Consider the following 19,551-nt stretch of genomic DNA (forward strand, 5'->3'; position numbering starts at 1 on the left):
ATGAATCTCTGTTTACAAGGAAAATCTAATCAGCTTGCATTTCAGTTAATTCGCTGTGACACACGCCAGTGAGGCATAAACAAAAGTTTCTTTATCTTTCAGGATATATATATGTTCGTTTGTTGCTTAGAACACTCTTATAGGCTAAGTTTCATACGACTGCCCTAAGTTTACTGCCTACGACAGTCCACCTTGAAACTATAAAGAGAAAGGAAGCTAAGAAGCAAGAAGCAGAGGCAAAGGCCACCATGTGGTTGTAGTCACTGGTAGTCTTGTTGACGACAAATGAGCCAGAGATGGGAAGTGAGATCAGGTTACCAAACGAAACAATCGCATAGGCAGACCCGTATCGCTTCCCGAAGTCCTTTGTCTTTGCAGTAATTGCACCTACCAAAGCGCCCGTGAGGGCGTATGTTGCAGCATAAGCAAACCCAAAGAGCACGATGAAAACATACAATGCAGCTTTGTGTTTGCCGAACGGAAGCCAAATAATGAAACATTCAAGTGTCATCGAAACAGACATCAAGATCATCATATTGAAACAACCGTATTTCTGGGCGAAATACGATGGGATGAATTTGCCGAACGTCCCGGCAACGTTCAAGATTGTAAGCATTACATAACTCTCCGATGCTGATGCTCCGTATGCCATTGCATACGATGCAAGATATGTCAACACAATTAACAACGAGAACTCGTTCATGAAAAGTGCACTAGTCAAGACCATAAACTTTTTGTCCTTGAAATAATTCAAGTCAATGGAACCTCTGAGCTTCATCCAGAAGGGCCTTTCATCGGCCGGTTCGCCCCTCAACTCTCTGAGCTCTGTCAACCTGTCCCGCGTAAAAGGTAAGGATACTAGAGTTACACCAAGGTTGAATAGAGCAAGTATTCTCATAGCCCACTTAAAGCCGTACTTATCAAACAAGTATCGCAACAAAATGGGGAAGAATATTCCTGCAATTGAACCACCAGTTTGTGCTACTCCTATGTAGAAAGATCTTTTTTCTTTGTTGAACCAACTTGATATGACTGAGATACCGGGGAACATGATGAATCCAGCGCCGATGCCGTTACATAGTCCGAAACTTAAGATGAACTGATAAATTGTGGTAGCAGACCCACATGCAAAAAGTCCGACGAAGGTTAGAATGCTTCCCGTGAGTAGAAGGTATGTAGCACCAAATGTATCGTACAGCGGACCCACCACCAAGCCTAGAAAAAGCGAAACAAACATGTAGATTGAAAATACCCAGGAGACTGAGGAAACCGAAGCAGAGGCAAGCTGATGGTCCTGCACGAAGGCTTCGATGGCACCCACAGAATTGAAGATTCCGAACATGGTGAAACACGATAAAAAACTTCCCAAAACTACAAGCATGGGTTTCCAACCCTTTGGGTAGTAAGAATCTTCTTCGGTCTCATTCTCTTCCTCTGCCTCCACCACCACCTCTTCTAGAGAGGTTGTTCTGTGTCTATGTCCGGCATCCAAATCATTCTCAGCATAAGTGCGGACCTTTTTGACAGTGAGTTCGTGCATCTCAATGCCACCTTTCTGGTAATCAAGCGCCTTATAGGAGGTAAACTCCTGTTCTTGTAACCTTGCATCTGCTCTTATATGTGCCTGTGGAAGATGACCGTTCAAACTGCCACCTTGCACAAAGCTGAAACTCTCTGGTCTTGTTTCACCGCTTCTACGTGGCACAGAAGACGGATCCATTTCTCCGATTGTTGAATTAAACATGTCTCCCTAGCCAAAACATCAAATCACCGGTTTCTGTACATCGCCGCCTCCACCTTTTCTTCCACTTCTTCTTCTTCACCTAAATCTGTAAACACTTCTGCTTCACTTCTTTTCCTCTAATACTCACTTCACCCTAGCTGTTTTTAGGGTCGGGATATTATCCGCAATCGGCTGCCGTTCTTCGCCTATATCCCAATCCGGCAACCGTTATCTGTTACTGGTCACTTGTCTTTATCGGCAATCACTTTGACGGAAAAATGATATTCTACAAATAGTCTTAGAAGTGGGACAAGAGGTGTTGACAGATGATGGAATCGTGATCAAAAAGAGTTAGCTCTGGAGACAAGCTGTTTGTATAGTCCTCTTAGGGTCAAAACTGAGGAGATAACCAGGATCAATTGCCGGTAGGGTTCTGAACTGCTGAAAAACTACTAAAATTGTGGAATAAAATACCTTTGTTTTATTCACTTGAAACAAATGTTTTTTACACTTCCACTAGACGATGTAAAAATGTCAAAGTCGTATAGGCTATACATAAAGCCTGGTTCATTTAAAAAAGTGTTCCACCGACTCGGCTCCAATCAGTGGTTACCTTTTTCTTGCTTACATCGATAGTTTACTACATGCTGCAAGGAATAAATATGCCTTCACATAATGGTCTAGAGCTAGCCTTGTGCTGTTCCTCTGATACTTGCACATATAGTTTTAGATACTTTTACATAAGTATTTCTTTGATAGCCAACAGCAGTCTCGTTGTAAATGCCGCAGTAGGTACTTATGTGGCCACTGGCATCAATGCCGTCAGATAGTACCAAGAAACTGTTGTTATCTTAGGGCCCCAGGCACCGAGCAACTGGCAACACAGCTGATTGGCAGAGCTTGCATTGAAGGCCGGTAAAGAGTTGTGGCGGGGATAAAAAAACTTGAATGGGAAATTCGGAGACGATAAGCGCCAGTTGAGATTTGTGGCGGCCCGGTATATTGAGGAAAGAGATGGCAAGGGATGTGATGTAACGTATCCGGTATTGCTACCGCTAAGCCTAGTTTGAATCCTTTACCGTTGGAAACCAAAGCAGATAAATTTTTCATTCTCGTGTCTTTTTCCATACCATTCATTAATAAATACGCAATAATAAGATAAATATAGTAAAATAAAGTTAAACTGAACTAAGCCAAAGAGAGGAAACAGAGTAATGCCAGTAATCATTCCCACTGGTGCAGGTACAACCCAAGGGATTCTCTTTGAGATTTTGATTCCGGATCAAAAAATGGTTTCTCTGCTAATGAAGTAACTCTGGTGCCGTGTCTAGGCTCCGCCCCCTCGTGATCCCAGACGTTTCTATGTTGGGAGACTCTGTTGTCCCAAATGGCAGAAGTACCGTAGCCTTGCTTGGTGTTAGTCCACTTGAATCTCACCTGGAGATCTGCATTCTTCTCGTACACGTCAAACAAATAGTTGAGGATCAAATCGCTTTCGACAGGCGACACACCAAGAATTCTCTTTGTCATGCCTCTGTTGACATACAAGAACTTCCAACCGGTAGCGGGATGAGTTCTGACAAGCGGGTGGACTCTTTCAATTCTTTTCGGACCACCAAATGGATCATCCCTATCCAAGTACTGGTGTGCAGAAACGTATACTGCTTCCTTGCCGTCTAAGAATTTCTTAAACTCGTCGCTCAATTTGTCGTAAGCTCCGTAGCCAGACGACCAAATGGTGTCGCCGCCAACTTCTGGAATGGCATCCAAGTGCAAGTGTGTGTACCCTGTAGGCTGTCTCTCATGAACCAAGTCTGTGTGCCAACCTTGGTTGCCGACAGAAAGATACTTAGTGGAGTCCCAGTTCCCCAAGTTGCTGTTACTAAAGTTCAACGCCATTCCCTGCGAAACCTGATAATCGTTCCAGATCACGGTCGTTCCAGGTAGACCAGGGACCTGAGGAGTTTGTGCATGGACTTCTATGTTGCCGTAATAGTCTCCAAGCTTGTGCTGCGCAGTTGGAGAGAGCTTTTGGTCTCTGAAGAAAACAACAACTCTTTCCGCAATCAACAAGGCCAACTCATCTTTTTGTTGGTTTGTCAAATCCTCCAGCTGTAAGCCAACAATTTCGGTACCGACGTTCTTGGTCAAATTGATAACCTCCTTGGCTGCACCAAACAAGGCCTTTTTCTCTGGATCTGCTCCCTTGCCCCTGTCAACGAATGGGACATCGTAGTCTCTAATAGCATGTGCCTGGTCAACAAAAATAGGAATCTTGTTTCTTTCTGGTACCTCTGGATACCCCTTTGCAATGTCAATATCATCGTCCTCTAATCTTTTTCTTGTGCTTTCTGGCAAAATTGCTAGCCCTGACTTATCTATGCCAGGCTGGAGAGCAATCTTTTTGTGCCTAGTTCTAGTGATGTTAATCTGGTTGTTATTCCGGATCAATTCCTCAATTTGTTCATCAATAGGAGCGTCATTGACAATTTTGACGGTCTCCCTTTCTGGATTAGATAGTTGTTCTGTTATGGTAGTGGTTGTAGCCGCTGACATTTCGGTGATCGTTAGTGGAACTTATTGAAAAACAAAACTCTCTGCCCTTTCATTCCATTTCAAACACTGTTCTTTCATCTGGAGCAAGGCCCTTTTATAATTATCAATGTTGTTATTGAAACGAATGCTAAACTTTGCCCCAACCCACTCCTCTGGCAAGCGGAACTAGCATTTCCGGAGTTCTAATCAGGGCTCGATGCCACAGTTTGAAGAAAAAGGAAAATCCGATGCTTTCTCCGGAGTGAGAAATGAGGGATATTGATGTGGTGGAAGAAACACCACCACCACACTTGCCTAATCGTAAGATGATTATCGGCTGATATTACTAATCAGTTTCTGTATGTGTTACATATGCTGTAGATAGTGAATGTATACGATTAGATGGCAACTTTCCACTTTCTTCCAACAATGGTATATCTGGAGAAAAGGAAGAGAATTGAGGCCACACAGCACGAGGCAGAGGCAAAGGCTACCATGTGATCATAATCACTCGTAGTCTTGTTGACGATAAAAGCACCGGATATAGGAAGGGAGACTAAGTTTCCAAACGAAACAATCGCATAAGCAGACCCGTAGCGCTTCCCAAAGTCCTTTGTTTTTGAGGTTATGGCCCCAACCGTGGCGCCTGTCAACGAGTATGTAGCAGAGTAGGCAAATCCAAAGAGCACGATGAAAACATACAATGCAGCTTTGTGTTTGCCGAACGGAAGCCAAATAATGAAACATTCCAGTGTCATCGAGACAGACATCAAGATCATCATATTGAAACAACCGTATTTCTGGGCGAAATACGATGGGATGAATTTGCCGAACGTCCCGGCAACGTTTAAGATCGTAAGCATTACATAACTCTCCGATTCTGATGCTCCGTAGGCCATTGCATACGATGCAAGATAGGTCAACACAATTAACAACGAGAACTCGTTCATGAAAAGTGCACTAGTCAAAACCATAAACTTTTTGTCCTTAAAATAGTTTAAGTCGATGGAACCTTTGAGCTTATCCCAGAATGTTCTTTCATCGATTGCTTCGCCTGTTAAATCCCGAAGCTCCTTCAATCTGTCCTTCGTCAAAAGGACCGAGAGTAAAGTGACACCCAAGTTGAACAAAGCAAAAATTCTCATAGCCCAGGTGAACCCGTATTTGTCAAACAAGTATCTTAACAAGATAGGGAAAAAAATACCACCAACAGAACCCCCAGTCTGTGCCACGCCAATGTAGAATGGTCTTTTCACCCTGTTGAACCAACTGGAGATGACGGAAATTGCAGGGAACATGAGGAACCCCGTTCCCATGCCTGTGCACAACCCAAAACTCAAGATGAATTGGTAGATTGTAGTTGCAGAACCACATGAGAAGAGCCCCGCAAATGTTAGGATGCTTCCTGTGAGTAGGAGGTAGGTGGCGCCAAATGTGTCGTACAACGGGCCGACCAAAAGCCCCAAAAAGAGAGACACGAACATGTAGATGGAAAAGACCCAAGAGACCGAGGAGACCGAGTCCGAAGCAAGCTGGTTCTCCTGCACGAACGCCTCAATAGCACCGATGGCATTCATCACACCGAACAAGGTGAAACATGCAAGGAAACTCCCAAACACCACTATTAACGGCCGCCATCCCTTCGGATAGAGAGAGTCGTCGGCATCGACATCGACATCCGTTCCAGCTGCGGCGTTGTTGTCGATGCTAATATCTTCCTCATCTCCAGTTCCGTCCCCATCCACACTTCTGAATCTTCCCGTTCTATCTCTGCCGGCATCGTTTCTGCGAAACGAGTCTTCATCGATCGTCAACTCATCCAGCTCGAGCCCATCTTTACGTCTCGTGAACTCGCTGTATTTTCTGTAGGACAGAGACCCTTCTTGTTGTCTTTTCGAATGGTTTTTCACATGTGCTCTAGGAATGCCTGTCCTGGACGAGTCGTCGTCTAAACTCTGGCTTGATCTCGAGCCGCGTCTTGACCCGCCGTCTGCCCTGTGTGGTGCGGACGGGTCTACTTCTCCTATGGTCGGGTTGAACATGGCTGACTGGCAATGCAGTACCTAATTGCTTCTTCTTCTGGTTGCAAATGAATCCCTTGGTTGTATGTCCGCCTTATCTCTCCTTTCTTCTCACTCTTTCTCTCTCGTCTTCCTTTCGTTTCTCTCGTTTCCTTTTTCGGCTGTCTTTCGGTCTGTCCATCCGCCGCACCGGACCTGCCACGCTCCGCATTCGGAAGGCGACCCCGGAATAACTGCAACTGCAACTGCAACAAGCCAGGCAGAAGAGATGTCAACGTCTGCTGGCGCCGCTACCATGGACACTGGCTCCAAGACCAGCTAGAGGTGCCCGTCGTCTGGTCGCCGGCTGGCTAGTTGCTTGGGCCTTTCTGCTTTCACGGCGCCGCTCCTTCTCCAGCTCCTCGTTCCAACCCATCCCACGTAACATGGCCAGACCGAACTTGGACACGGGTACCTTGCTGTAGCTTTCGTCGGTGGGCTCCTCGCCTCCAATCTCGGACAGCTTTGCAGAAAGAGTGTCAGTCGACGAAGTTGACGGCGTACTAGGCTTTTCAGCTGTATCTTCGACGGGTTTGCTTGGCTCGTTCAGGCCGAACCCCAGCAGCTCATTCTCCTTGGCTAGTTCGCTCTCCTTCTCGGCAATCTCCTTCTTCTCCCGTTCGGCCTGCTGTGCAAGGAGGCTCTGTAGCCTCGATTGCATGCTCACTGTCTTGTGGCTCGGCACTATGATCAGCGGCCTGTCCGGGTCTTCTTTCTCAACAAGGTCTTCGACATTGGTGAGCTCCACAATGCTGTTGTGCTTTGCTGTCTTGTCGTCGTGGTCTTTTTCGTCGTCTCCAAATCCAAGACTCTTCTTGTCACCCTGTGGCCTGATGTCCTTGCTGGCGTTTTTGCTTTTGAGGGAAAACCCACCTATTTTCTTCTCCACCCTCCCCTCAGGGACCGGTTTCTTCTTCAAAGAAAACTTCTTCATTTGCTCTGACTATGTAGTGTCCTATTGCGGTCCATGCACTGTATAGTAGCCCCGTGTCGAAACTGCACTCGGGTTCTCCTGGCCGTTTTCCTGTCAAATCGCCAACTTCCCCATGCAGGTGCTGAGCAATTTTCACACACAGGTGAGAAACATGTCGGGCCTCTACTATGATAGAGAGTCTATACTCACAGTGAGTGCTCATTGGATTGTGCAACAGGGAGGTCATGAAAATGAACTGAGGAGTTTCTCAAGGATGATTAGGATCAGATCGTTGATCCGCTGCAGAATATATGTGCCGACAAGATCATTTGGAACAACTATCGGGACTTTTAACAACGGCTCGAAGTCGTCTTCCCCACAATTTGCAAACACCGATAAAGACGAGAAGACCAAAGAGCCAGTCAAGGAGGGCGACAATGTAGATACAACAGTGCAAGAGAGACTGTCAAAGATTTTAGCAGACATCTCCGAAAACAAGAGGATGGTGGAGGAACAACAGAGAGGCGCAGGAGGTACACTAGGGAAAAGGATAACTGATCACACGAGAGAAGGCTTCGGTGCTCAGCCCAATGCTTATCCAGTCGATATAAGTAACACTTCAGTGCCTGGCATTGATGATCTGACACAAGAGAAAGTCCATTCCAGTACTGATACACAGCAGCCCCCCATTGGAACCCGCACAAACGCCAAAGGCAGCACCAATAACAGCAGCAATTCGGGCACCACCTACACGTATGCGGACATTTTCAACATCAAGCAAATTATAGACACAGTTAAGCAGAGTGAAAACGTAAAACAATTGCAACAGGAGTTGACGATGTTCTATCAGAAGAAGAAGAAAGACCAGCAGGTGTTGGCGGAGTCCTTAAGTCAAAGAATGGGCCAGAACGTGGTGGAGTTGAAACGATCCATCAAGATAGCATCGAAAGTTCTTAACGAGATCACCGGATACAACAAAGTCATCAGATTGAAAGACATCATTGTTGAAAACGAGCAAAAGTTGAAGGACTTGAAAGAGTCGATCCATGAGGCCAAGATAGAACACGAAAAAGCGCTTGACTTGAGATCTTCGTCACAGAAAGAAGTCAACGAGCTTTTGGAAAGAAAGAATAGTTGGAAGCCTACGGACTTGGACAGATTCACTAGAATTTACATGACGACACACGACCTGGACACGAGCGTGAAAGAGATGTCGGAAAGGTTGAAGTACTTGGAAGACCTGCAAGAAAGCACACATGACGCTCTCATCAGGTCGATCATGAACAGGTACCACGAAGAACAGGTGTGGTCGGATAAGATACGGCAGTTTTCCACCTGGGGTACCATTCTAATTATGTGCATTAACTTACTGCTTGTGCTACTGGTCCAATTTGTGTTCGAGCCGTTCAAGAGATGGAGACTAGTGAATTCGTTTGAAGACAAAGTGAAAGACCTTTTCCACAACAGCGAAAAGCTTGACCTTGACATCCAGCAGTTGAAAGGACAGCTGGACACCTTGAAACTAAATCCCGTGGCTGCTGCAGCAGCAGCAGCAGCTTCGGAGCAAGATGAAGATGCCAGTTCCACTCCTGAGCCTGAGTCTAAGCCTGGGCTCAACCCGACACTAGAGCCTGCCCTGCTGGAAAGTCCTCCATTAGAAAGCATCGCTGCTTCCAAAGAGGCAATGGCGGAGCAAACACCTCTCCCGCCGTTCCGCCTCGTAGTGAACAAAAGACTGGACACCGAAACACTACGCAAATACTGGGCGCACTACTATCTGTTGACCAGTGACTGGTTGCACAAGTTCGTGCACTACATGACTCCTCTGGCCTACCCAAGCAGCACGCCATTGCAGACGACTGTCGGCGAGTTTCAGGGTTATGTTTGTGGCAGCGTTATAGCGAGTGCTGTGCTGGGACTTCTTCTGGGACGACTAGTGGCCTAAATCCCGCGGGCGAAAGCGTCAAGCGTTCTATTTGTATTACTATGTAATTCTGTGGCAAGAATAGACATCTTTTATGGTTGAGCTGGGCTGTCACCACTCCCCTCTCCTCTCCTCTCTCCCCGTCTCTGCCTTCCTATCCGTCTTTATCTTCATCTTGTCTTGCCTTTCCTCCAAGGCAAGAAAAATGAGGCGCGCCCGAAGAGATTCCGGTGGCAAACGAGAGACGACAGAAAGAGGGTTGGTTGGAGTAGACAGAAAGTTGGTTTTACTGGATGGGTTGGGAGAAGCGTGGTAAAGCAGGCAAAGAGACTGATCGGAACAGAAGAGCAAGAAACACGCAACCGGACACAATGGAGGAGCTTGGAATTGTGCCACAGTCGGAACACCCCCACAACAAAATCGACAAACTAACGGCAAAGGCCGCCAATGGATCGCTCAACAAGAACGCCAACAGCAATGGCAACAATAACAACGACGTCTACTTGAGGCTCAAAAAGCTCGAAAAGAACTTGGAGCTTATTCTTTTACAGGAGGAGTACATCAAGGATGAACAACGCTATCTCAAGAGAGAGCTGGTCAGGGCACAGGAAGAGGTAAAGAAGATCCAGTCTGTCCCTCTAGTCATTGGGCAGTTTCTTGAACCAATTGACCAAACGACAGGTATTGTGTCTTCCACTACAGGATCTAACTACGTTGTCAGAATACTATCAACATTAGACAGAGAGTTGTTGAAACCAGCGGCATCCGTGGCATTGCACCGCCATTCAAACGCTTTGGTTGACATATTGCCTCCAGAGGCGGATTCGTCTATCTCCATTGTTGGCGAGAAGGAGAAGCCAGACGTTACGTACAACGATGTCGGTGGACTAGACATGCAGAAGCAGGAGATCAGAGAAGCTGTGGAGTTACCGTTGGTGCAAGCAGACTTATATAAGCAGATTGGTATCGATCCCCCAAGAGGTGTCCTACTCTATGGGCCTCCGGGTACAGGAAAGACTATGTTGGTCAAGGCGGTTGCTAATGGATCAACAGCCTCTTTTATCAGAATCAACGGTTCCGAGTTTGTTCAAAAGTATTTGGGAGAAGGTCCAAGGATGGTGAGAGATGTTTTCAGATTGGCAAGAGAAAATGCACCTTCTATCATTTTCATCGATGAAATCGACGCTATTGCAACAAAGAGATTCGACGCACAGACAGGTGCTGACAGAGAAGTCCAGAGAATTTTGATTGAGCTATTAACACAGATGGATGGTTTCGACCAGGCCACAAACGTGAAGGTCATAATGGCTACGAATAGAGCGGACACTTTGGACCCTGCACTTCTCAGACCTGGTAGATTGGATAGAAAGATTGAGTTCCCATCCTTGAAGGATAGGAGGGAAAGACGTATGATTTTCAGCACGGTGGCTTCGAAGATGTCATTGGCACCTGAAGCAGACTTGGACTCATTGATTATGAGAAATGATCCTTTGAGTGGTGCAGTCATTGCTGCGATCATGCAAGATGCTGGTTTGAGAGCTGTCAGGAAGAACAGATACATGATAATACAGAGTGATTTGGAAGAAGCTTATACCGCACAAGTGAAGTCAGGTAGTGAAGTAGACAAGTTCGATTTCTACAAATGATGTTGATATTATTATATACTGGTCCCACCCGTTGTCGTGCCGGTAACTCTGTAGTTTTAATAATTTAATATCCCTTTATAATCAACAAAGAAAGTTATACACATATACCTATCTATATACATCTGCCTACATGAGATTGTAGATACCGAGACCCGGAGTAAACGTATCTATGCCGTGCTTATCATACTCAAAGTGATCCATATCCAAATGCCAAAAAGTTTTCCATATAATACTGTACGATGAGGTGTCAATGTCAAGCATTGCATTAACAGGAGCCACCAAATATATATTATTTTTTGGACAAGAGGAGCTCATTTTGTTGCCTACAGCAAGTAAGGTTTCCAATGATGATCCCATGAGATCAATTACATAATTCCGATTGCAGTAAGGTAAGTCTAAAGGAATAGTTCCATCATCATGCTTTGACAAATATAATGGGTTAGGAAGCTTGTCTAGCATCCACGTTGGTGGGGGGTATGTCCTCCAGAAAAGCAATGTTGTAGTATGAGAAGAGGATGATATTGATAATGATGATGTCAATACATTGTCGTTGATTTCCGCAATTGCAGGTATGATACCTGCTTGGTGGAAGTAGCCATAAAATACCGAAAGTATCGATGAATATATAAGCCAAAGTGAAAGAGCAATCTTGAAGTATTTTTTCAAAATAGAGAAGGCTGGATTCGAAAAGCTAATCAGAGTGGAGAGTAATGGTACAGCTGGTAGAAGAAAGCGTAATTCTTGATGCGGGAATATGGATAAAGTCAAAAACCCTGAAATGACGGCCAGAAATGTTGTTGTCCTGGTATATGTTCTAGTGAATGGGAAGATCATGAAAAACAACGGCCCCACCATTTGAGGATAGTTGATCAAAATATGTGTATAGCGAGGATGAATCCCATGTATTCTGAGATTATCGGTTGAAATATTGTACACCAAGTTGTTCAGTGGTGCTATAACATAGCTTGGAGCAGTACTATAATACAGTGAATCTACCACAATAAACAGCACTGATGTTAGTATAAATATAATAATTGGGATAAATGAAATGAACGGATGTTTCAAGAAGAATTTCAAGAGGAAAAAGGAAGGAATCAATATCCAGGCTGGGAAAGTAATTCGGTTGAAGACACCTAGAGATATAAGTGCACCAAGTGCACACAATTTCACCACACTGTAACTCTGACCTGGAGTATTGCGCTCAAGGTAGGAACGGATATCGTTAACGATATACAAAGTTGGTAAAAGTAAGCATGTTTCCATGGAATTCGAAAATGTATGCGTCTGGTGTACAAGGGTAAGATACGAGGTCATTGTGAAAAGAGTTGCTTTAATTCGCTCATGTTTCAATGGTGCTAGCCTGTATAAGCACCAATCTGTTATGATCCACGAAACTATGGTAAGTTGGATTCTGACTAGGAGATAGATCTGGAAAGGATCTAATCCGACTTTAGTGCCAAACCATATTACCGGGTAATGTGTAATGAGCAATGGCACAATAGACCTATTAATGTTTCCCTTTTCTGCTACCTCCCAGGGGAGATTGTCATTGTATATTATCTGAAACGACTGGAAAAATTCGTCAGGATGAATGTATGACGGTTGAACAGCTAGTATGAATTTTGCAATGAGCGCTGCAAATATAAGGGCGGTTCGCCATGAGTACAGCAGTGTCGTAGGTTGGGAGAGGGTAACCATTACGTTAGGTGTGCTGCTCGTAATATTTCAAAAGAAAGGGAAAGAACATAGCCTCCACCAAAAACCAGCACCAATGCACTATTACAAAGAAGATCATGCAATACGCTGAACAAGAAGAAAGATGGTTTACCCGATGAGGAAATGGTCGCAGAGCGGGAATTCATGTTGAAAACCAAGTCGTGAGCAGGTGCAGGATTCAAGTTCTACGGTAAGACATATAGACGTTCGGGGCCTAATTGGGGGATATGGCCAAGAACTTGTACAATCTGCTTGGAATTTCAGAAAAGATATTTAAAGAAATGCATTTGCGTGAGAGGTATCAAAATTATAAATAAAATAAACCGATAAAGTAAAGGCTAAGTGGTATCACAAGACGTTAGAGTCTGATTGTTTAATGTATAAGAGGGGGATGACAAAAGAAAGCAGTTGATCAAACTTAACAGTCAACTAAATCGATAACGTTCAAAACAACAGGAACACACTGGTCAGCAATAGACTCGTCGTACAAGTTGTAGAAAGTACCGGACAGACATTGCCAGAAAATGTAGTCGTCACCAAGAACTAAGTGACCGTCGGCAATAGACCAACCGTTAGCGTAAATTGCACCAGATTGTGGAGTTGGACCATCAAATTGGAATTGTCTGTTGGCAACGATAGAACCGATTCTCTTGTGAGAGTCAATCAAAATACCGTTTTCCAAAGTCATTGTCAAGTCGCTGTCTGTCTTACAAGTGGCTTCCTTTGCAACCAAGTTGGTAGCACAAGCAGAGGCAGATGCAGATGCAGAGGTCTTGGAAGATTGGATGCTGGAAGATGGGGTCAGAGAAGAGATTGATCTGTATGAGAAAGATGATGTGTATGTGATTGGGTAGTAGCTGGTGGAAGAGCTGAGGCCACCATGTTCGGAGGTGACAATGACGGATGGAGCAACCTCCGGAGTTGGGTTTGGAACTTGGATTTGACCATCAGTAATTTGGGTGACAATGACTTCTGGGTGGTTAGCAGCAACTGCACTCACAGATGAAGCACTGTAAGAAACGTAGTAGGTTTCTTCTCTTGTGATAGTAGTTGATTGGAAAGTAGCAGTGGTCTTTTGAATCTGACCATCGCTGATTTGAGAAACCAAGTTAGCTGGAGCAGTTGAACGACTGGTGGAAGTTGTCAAACTAGATGAAGGGCTTGCGGTGGTAAGCACCTTGGATGGAGAGGCAGTGGTGGCGACCTTGGATTGAGTGGCAGTGGTGGCGGTAGTTGCTTGGACCTGGCCATCGCCAATTTGGGTAGCTACATCTCTCTTGTCCTTAACGTTGACTTCAGTGGTGATGGTGGAGATTGCAATACCGAAGGACTTGGAGTACGAGGAAACTGCACATGATGGACCTTTGCCGGATGGAGTCAAAGTGGTCCATGCTTGGGAAGGAACCGTTGCAGCCATGGCAGAAGAGAGAAGGGTTAAAAGTGCAATGGAGAGCTTCATTTTTGTAGTTGTGTTTTTTATGCTGCGGTGATGAATTTTTGAGTAAAGTGGTTCGAAAGAAAAGAGGAACAAGTAGAAATGTTTAAACGAGCGATATTTTGTTCGGACTTCTTTGCTTTACAGACTACCAAGGAAAAGGTGAAAGAGCCAGAGTAGCAGAAGAAGTGAAAAAGCAACTACGAGGAAGAAAGAGAAAAAGAAGAAAAGAAGAGTTATAAGTGGGAGTGGAAAGGAGGCGGAAGGCAAAGAACGTGCACTCGCAGACTCGAGGACCACAAAGCGTGGCGTACCTTTCTGCAAACACACGAGTTGTGTCTCGACAATACGAATCAGTAAAACACCATATGAGGAGTCAACATAAAACAATGAGGAAAAACAAACACCAAATATCAAACACCAAACAGCCCATCAGTTCCCTACCATGGTAACCTGGCGTTGCAGCGTACTTTCAACTGTAACTACAACAACCCCTTCGTTTTGTGCCCCACAGCCCGTCCGTGTACACAGACCGTCAACAAAACAGACGCGGTCTGGCCCGGCTATGGTATTGATCATTCACCCAATGCGGAAGGCAACGCGCCTTCGCGTCGGAATGTGACGTAGTAACGCGAATTCTCGCTTATGTCAGCTCACCTATTGCGGAAGAAGGTTTTCGGCAAAAACCGTTTTACAAACGGAATCAATCAACTGTTGTCGTTCTAGACTGTAGCCAAAACGGATCAATGCCTTTGAGCAACTGACAGGGCACGGCTACGGCAGTCGGAGGATCTGTACATGTAAATACGTCTTTGTATACATATTTTCTGTCAAATATGGATATATATATTTAGCACAAGCCTCGGGTGGATTTATTTGCATGCTGGTTCTCGGAAAATGGGTACAAGGTGTGTTGACGAAAGTCAATCGGATGACGACAAGTAGGATGATACCGACAACGACGATAGCCGGGGTGGGGGCGGGGGCGATGATGAAGACAAGGAGGAAGACGAAGCGTCTCTGCGGTATTGTCTGCTTCTCCGCCTCCTTTCTCTCTCCCTCTCCCTCTCCCTCCCGTGCTCTTCCTCGTCATCGCTTTCGTAGTCTTCGGAGCTTTCATCAGCGTCGGATCTTCTGCTCCTATTGGAAGGCTTATTCTTCTCAGCCTTGTTGCCATGCTCCTCCTCGTCCTGCCGCCTTCTCCGTTGTTCTCTCACTTCGTCTCTCTCCTCCTCCTCCTCCTCCTCCTCCTCCTCCTCCTCCTCCTCCTCCTCGCTCAAGCGACCGTAGTACTCCTCTCGTTTTAAGGCAAGCATTGCAGCTTTTTGTGAGGCATTTTTCTTGTTCCGATCCAGACCATAGCTTACTATTTGACGATCGCTGAACCACAACTCGCATAGAAACTCGTCGTCGACAGTTCGGTACGTAATGTACCCGGGCACGCCTCCACGCTTGGCAAACACCGCATTCATCCGATTCTTGCTGTCCATCTCGATATCATTGCATTTCACCAACACCTCGTGGCACATAATCTCTCTCGTGATGCTCTGGCTGCCACTACCTCCTTCACCCTCCTCCATGATCAAATAGCTTGCGTTCCTGTGAATTCCAGCACGGCGTTTTCTTGAGCCTTTGGCAATCCTCTTGTATTCCTCTCCAAAGATACCCCCTCTGCCCATGGTGAACTCTTTACCGTAATGACTATGCATGGAGTTGGAACATTTCGTCTGCTTCTCCATGGACGAAATCTTATCACTTTCTGTATCGTTGTCAGGGCACATTTCCCCGATCTCGCCATTGGTGTTATTAATAGAATGCATGGAGTTTATCTCCTGTATGACAGTATCCCGCTCTTTATCATCAATCAACAGACTGTAAGGATTGTTCTTGGACACTAACAACTTGATGTCACCAACCTTGTATTTGATCGCTATCTCTCTTCGTAGTATATCTAGTTCCTTCAATGACACCTTAGTGGGATATTGTTCAAATTTCAATCCTCCCGATTCATCAAGACCAACACCGTCCTCAAACTTTTTCCATAAATCCTCCGGACAAATTTTGCAGATCCCTGGGTTACACATAGCATCAGTAGCAGCCCTGGAATCAGCCTCCTTGTTACTGGTTCCAATTCCGTAACCATACACTTTCTTAGAAATTTTAACGCAAGAGAGAATTTTTCTGTTCCCGATGTTGCATCTCACATAATCTGGTGCATTGAGTTTCCCCAGTAACAACCTCAAGTCCTGCTTGGAAGACTTGGAATACTGCATCTTGTACACTATCGATGGGTCAAACGTTTGAAGTTGTTCTTCACATAAAGCCTCCAGCCAGTTCTTCGCTTCAAACCATCCTTTGACAAAGTCGTTTACATTGGTTTCACCGTCTTTGCTTTCCATCATATACTGCTCAGCAATTGCTCCCAAATAAGCCTCAAAAACATCAGCGTATATCTTATTGTTCCCTGTTAAAATAGAGGAGTCATTGAAATTTTTTTTCAACTGCTTATCAAAGCCGTATATCTGTGAAAGTTTCAGTAATCTACTGTTGGAAACAATGTTAGACCTCAAAATGGACATTTGGCCTTCATTGAAGTGAGGGAACTTTTCATAAATGATCATTGAAACGACAAACTGTAAAAATGCGTCGCCTAAAAACTCTAAGCGTTCGTTATGCGAGTTCACCTTGGATTCCTCTGGTATATTCAAATAGTTCAAAACAGACTGATGTGTAAATACCTTAGCAATCAGTTCAGGCAAATGAAGCACGGGTAACTTAGGGGGACTGTTTTCCTGAAACACTGGAAAGTTCCTGTTTCTCTTGTGAATCGAATCACTACAATAAATATACTCCCCATCGCCTTCCATGGGAGCAGATAGCTTCGCTACTTGGGTGTATTCTTCGGATATGTCGTCCAAATCCACAGCATTCTCTTTATCAACAAACGCATCTTCATTCTTCTCATCGATGGCAACTGAATAGGGACTGGTCATACTACCAGCATTGTCATTACTGTCAGCAGTATGACCTTTCCGGAGAGAGCTGTCGTCGTGGTCATTTGTTTCAAATGGTTCGACATTAGTTGACGCTGGTGGTGAAATTGGCGAAATATCCGATGTTCGGGAATCAGTTCCAATCAAGTAATTTTTTGAAACATAAGAAGCAGAAGCGAATGACGGCGGTGGCTTCCTGGAATGATTCAGTTCAGCCAGCACTTTTTCCAGGTTCCGATCGATAAGAGACTTTACTATGTCGATCTTTCCCTGCGCGTAGAGCTCCTTTGCATAAACAGCAAATTTGATATCATCGTCTCCCAGACTGACACCATCAGGAGTGCTGATGATGTTTTTCATGAACGGATCATTTTGCGACTCAACTAACATCGTATATAGACCGATGTCAGGCGCAAGATTCATAATGAGTTGAAAACTTTTGCTGATCTGCTCTGAGGCTTCTCGAAGCTGAGCGAACACATTTGTATCGCCTGACAGCTCAGTCATGCCAAGAGGTCTCTATGACAACAGCAAGCAATTACCTCCGATGGTGTCTTTGGATGCTTTCGTTCATTGCTCTCTTCCTCTATCAGCTACTTTACTGCTCTATCCTGCCGATTCATTTTCTGTCAGACCCGTCACGTAAGCAGATCCAAGTCAGATACAAGTTTGGATTACGTAAACTAATTTTATTTAATGGTGCAAGAATAAATACTATATCAAGTATTAAAATAATATTGTTGATAAATACTTTCAGCTGAAATATTGTTTGCAATTTTAATGGTTGTCTGCCTTAGCGTATTAAGAAACTGACTATTAGAAGATATGATTAAAGATTTAGAATAAATATATAAAAGCGTAGTAACCGTTCAGTATCTTCCTTTCAAGATTTTAGTTTATTAAGACTACAAAAGGTAAAACCATTTACTCCGAGGAAGTGTACATGCCATTTCCTAGCGACGGTCACCTAATTATCCAACCATGCTTCACGGGGGTTGAGGGAAAACCTACCAGAAAGCACAGTATGCATGTCAGGAAAAATGTCATTCTTACTGAAATAGAGAGTCCTGTCTGCATTCATTTTCATCTTTAAAAACCCATTGAACACAATACTCGCTAACACGTTGTCCACAAATAAATCATCCACTTCAAGGTAATTGTCTTCCTTCACCTGGTATGCGGTGCCCAAAGTTTCCATCCCCTGCATGCTCACACGAAGTCCAGTTTTCAGCATGCCAAATGTCAAATTTCCCCCATTCATTTTCCATAACTGATGAGCCAAATTTCTGAAAATCGGTATCCGTAGTCTCTGCAACATCGGAATCCACAATCCGATGTGTTTCCAGTATGCCTCATTGTCAAAAATGGTTTTGTAAACACCATAGCAGTTCCCCACCTTGTAGTTGGATACCAACGGTTGGTAAATGTTCAACAATGCATCTAGCTTACGGGTCTCATCGTTCTGCGCTCCATTTTTCAACAACCTAGCCCTTATTCGATTTATATCCGCAACTTTCCCAACTATAAGTCCTACTGGAACAATATATTTTAGTATGATCAAGATATTGGTCATTGGGCAATTGTCGACTGTGATACTCTCAAAACACGCACGTAAATGATGGAATGAGACCATGAAGTTAGATTGATGTGCGTAATACTTGCCCATAATAAACCGGAACGTTACAAGTGATGAAAGGCTGACATACCTTCTATTTAAATTGAGGATATTCACATTGGAAAAAACATTTGAGCATAGTATTGGAGATCCAATTTTATAGTACACATTGCATAAACTGGTTGAAATATGGAATAATAAATTGATTTTGTCCACATTCATTCTATCGTTCAAATCTGGCGTAGAACGAATATTATTCAACGCTTTCAGTAAGATTGTAGAAATGTGTGTCAACCTTGGATAGTCGTAATTGCGGTTATGCAAATGCATAGACTCAATATCAATGAACTTGGACAATGGAATCATTAAAGCCATGGACTCTTCAAAGTAAGGTATCGCTTGTTTGCTGATTTGGTCATGGAAGGCAGTTTTAGGGTTAAAGAGAATGGATTGGCATTCGAAAACAGTAATCATTAGATCTATAGACCGGATCACTGACCAGGGATCAAGATCTCTAACACATATCAGATAATTGAGTAGAAAATTTTCGAAGGCTGGCCAAGATATCTTCTTAACTGTGGGGTTGTTGTCTATTATTGACGAGATATCCTTCTCGCTGAGCTGATGGATTGCAAGCTGTAATGACGCTATTCTACTAGCATCATATTTAACAAAATTAATTGAAAACAGCTCTTCGAATGTTCGTCGGTGCCCTTTCTGATTGATGGTAACATCTAGATCAGAGAATAAAGTGTCAAGCGTATAGCTTTGTTGCATGCTATATATGATATGCACAGTATCAAGTCCCTTTGTATTATGATGTTTTAATGAACCCCATCTGATGAGCTTGTTCTAAGTGTTGATACCGTCAAAAATCATGAACTCGCACGAAGCAATAGTTCATCAGAATTATTTTCAACATGACTTTTCGAGACCTTGAAGCTTCATCAAAAAAGAAGATTGGGAGAGAGAGCAGCAACGACAAGCAAAG

The 19,551-nt window shown here is 44.2% G+C and overlaps 9 protein-coding genes across 9 annotated transcripts; 2 read left to right on the plus strand and 7 right to left on the minus strand.

Annotated features, from left to right (window-relative positions):
- Nucleotides 1-51: 51 nt before the first annotated feature.
- On the minus strand, nucleotides 52-1,940 carry PICMEDRAFT_16663 (hypothetical protein). The gene has a single exon (XM_019161297.1). The coding sequence runs from the start codon at nucleotides 1,718-1,720 to the stop codon at nucleotides 152-154; it is 1,569 nt and encodes a 522-aa protein (XP_019017962.1). The 5' UTR covers nucleotides 1,721-1,940; the 3' UTR covers nucleotides 52-151.
- Nucleotides 1,941-2,491: 551 nt separating this feature from the next.
- Nucleotides 2,492-4,555, minus strand: PICMEDRAFT_16665 (hypothetical protein). The gene has a single exon (XM_019161298.1). The coding sequence runs from the start codon at nucleotides 4,277-4,279 to the stop codon at nucleotides 2,948-2,950; it is 1,332 nt and encodes a 443-aa protein (XP_019017963.1). The 5' UTR covers nucleotides 4,280-4,555; the 3' UTR covers nucleotides 2,492-2,947.
- A 101-nt stretch (nucleotides 4,556-4,656) lies between these two features.
- PICMEDRAFT_72884 (hypothetical protein) lies at nucleotides 4,657-7,454 on the minus strand (the record flags this gene model as incomplete). Its single annotated transcript, XM_019164318.1, has 3 exons — nucleotides 4,657-6,253; nucleotides 6,720-7,160; nucleotides 7,438-7,454. 3 exons carry the CDS (start codon nucleotides 7,452-7,454, stop codon nucleotides 4,657-4,659), a joined length of 2,055 nt encoding a protein of 684 aa, XP_019017964.1.
- PICMEDRAFT_16667 (hypothetical protein) lies at nucleotides 7,445-9,299 on the plus strand. The gene has a single exon (XM_019161299.1). The coding sequence runs from the start codon at nucleotides 7,506-7,508 to the stop codon at nucleotides 9,174-9,176; it is 1,671 nt and encodes a 556-aa protein (XP_019017965.1). The 5' UTR covers nucleotides 7,445-7,505; the 3' UTR covers nucleotides 9,177-9,299.
- Nucleotides 9,290-10,979, plus strand: PICMEDRAFT_16668 (hypothetical protein). Its single transcript, XM_019161300.1, has one exon. The coding sequence runs from the start codon at nucleotides 9,449-9,451 to the stop codon at nucleotides 10,799-10,801; it is 1,353 nt and encodes a 450-aa protein (XP_019017966.1). The 5' UTR covers nucleotides 9,290-9,448; the 3' UTR covers nucleotides 10,802-10,979.
- On the minus strand, nucleotides 10,928-12,499 carry PICMEDRAFT_72887 (hypothetical protein; the record flags this gene model as incomplete). The annotated part of the gene is made up of 1 exon (XM_019164319.1): nucleotides 10,928-12,499. The coding sequence occupies one exon, from the start codon at nucleotides 12,497-12,499 to the stop codon at nucleotides 10,928-10,930; it is 1,572 nt and encodes a 523-aa protein (XP_019017967.1).
- Nucleotides 12,500-12,935: 436 nt separating this feature from the next.
- Nucleotides 12,936-13,229, minus strand: PICMEDRAFT_34051 (hypothetical protein; the record flags this gene model as incomplete). Its single annotated transcript, XM_019162862.1, has 1 exon — nucleotides 12,936-13,229. A coding segment is annotated over one exon (294 nt), but the record flags the coding sequence as incomplete, so codon positions are not given.
- A 1,646-nt stretch (nucleotides 13,230-14,875) lies between these two features.
- Nucleotides 14,876-17,452, minus strand: PICMEDRAFT_59066 (hypothetical protein; the record flags this gene model as incomplete). Its single annotated transcript, XM_019163340.1, has 1 exon — nucleotides 14,876-17,452. One exon carries the CDS (start codon nucleotides 17,450-17,452, stop codon nucleotides 14,876-14,878), a length of 2,577 nt encoding a protein of 858 aa, XP_019017969.1.
- A 460-nt stretch (nucleotides 17,453-17,912) lies between these two features.
- Nucleotides 17,913-19,337, minus strand: PICMEDRAFT_59067 (hypothetical protein; the record flags this gene model as incomplete). The annotated part of the gene is made up of 1 exon (XM_019163341.1): nucleotides 17,913-19,337. The coding sequence occupies one exon, from the start codon at nucleotides 19,335-19,337 to the stop codon at nucleotides 17,913-17,915; it is 1,425 nt and encodes a 474-aa protein (XP_019017970.1).
- Between the last annotated feature and the right edge of the window lie 214 nt (nucleotides 19,338-19,551).

Source organism: Pichia membranifaciens, assembly GCF_001661235.1.
Source record: "Pichia membranifaciens NRRL Y-2026 unplaced genomic scaffold PICMEscaffold_3, whole genome shotgun sequence".
NCBI classification, from domain to species: Eukaryota; Fungi; Ascomycota; class Pichiomycetes; order Pichiales; family Pichiaceae; genus Pichia; species Pichia membranifaciens.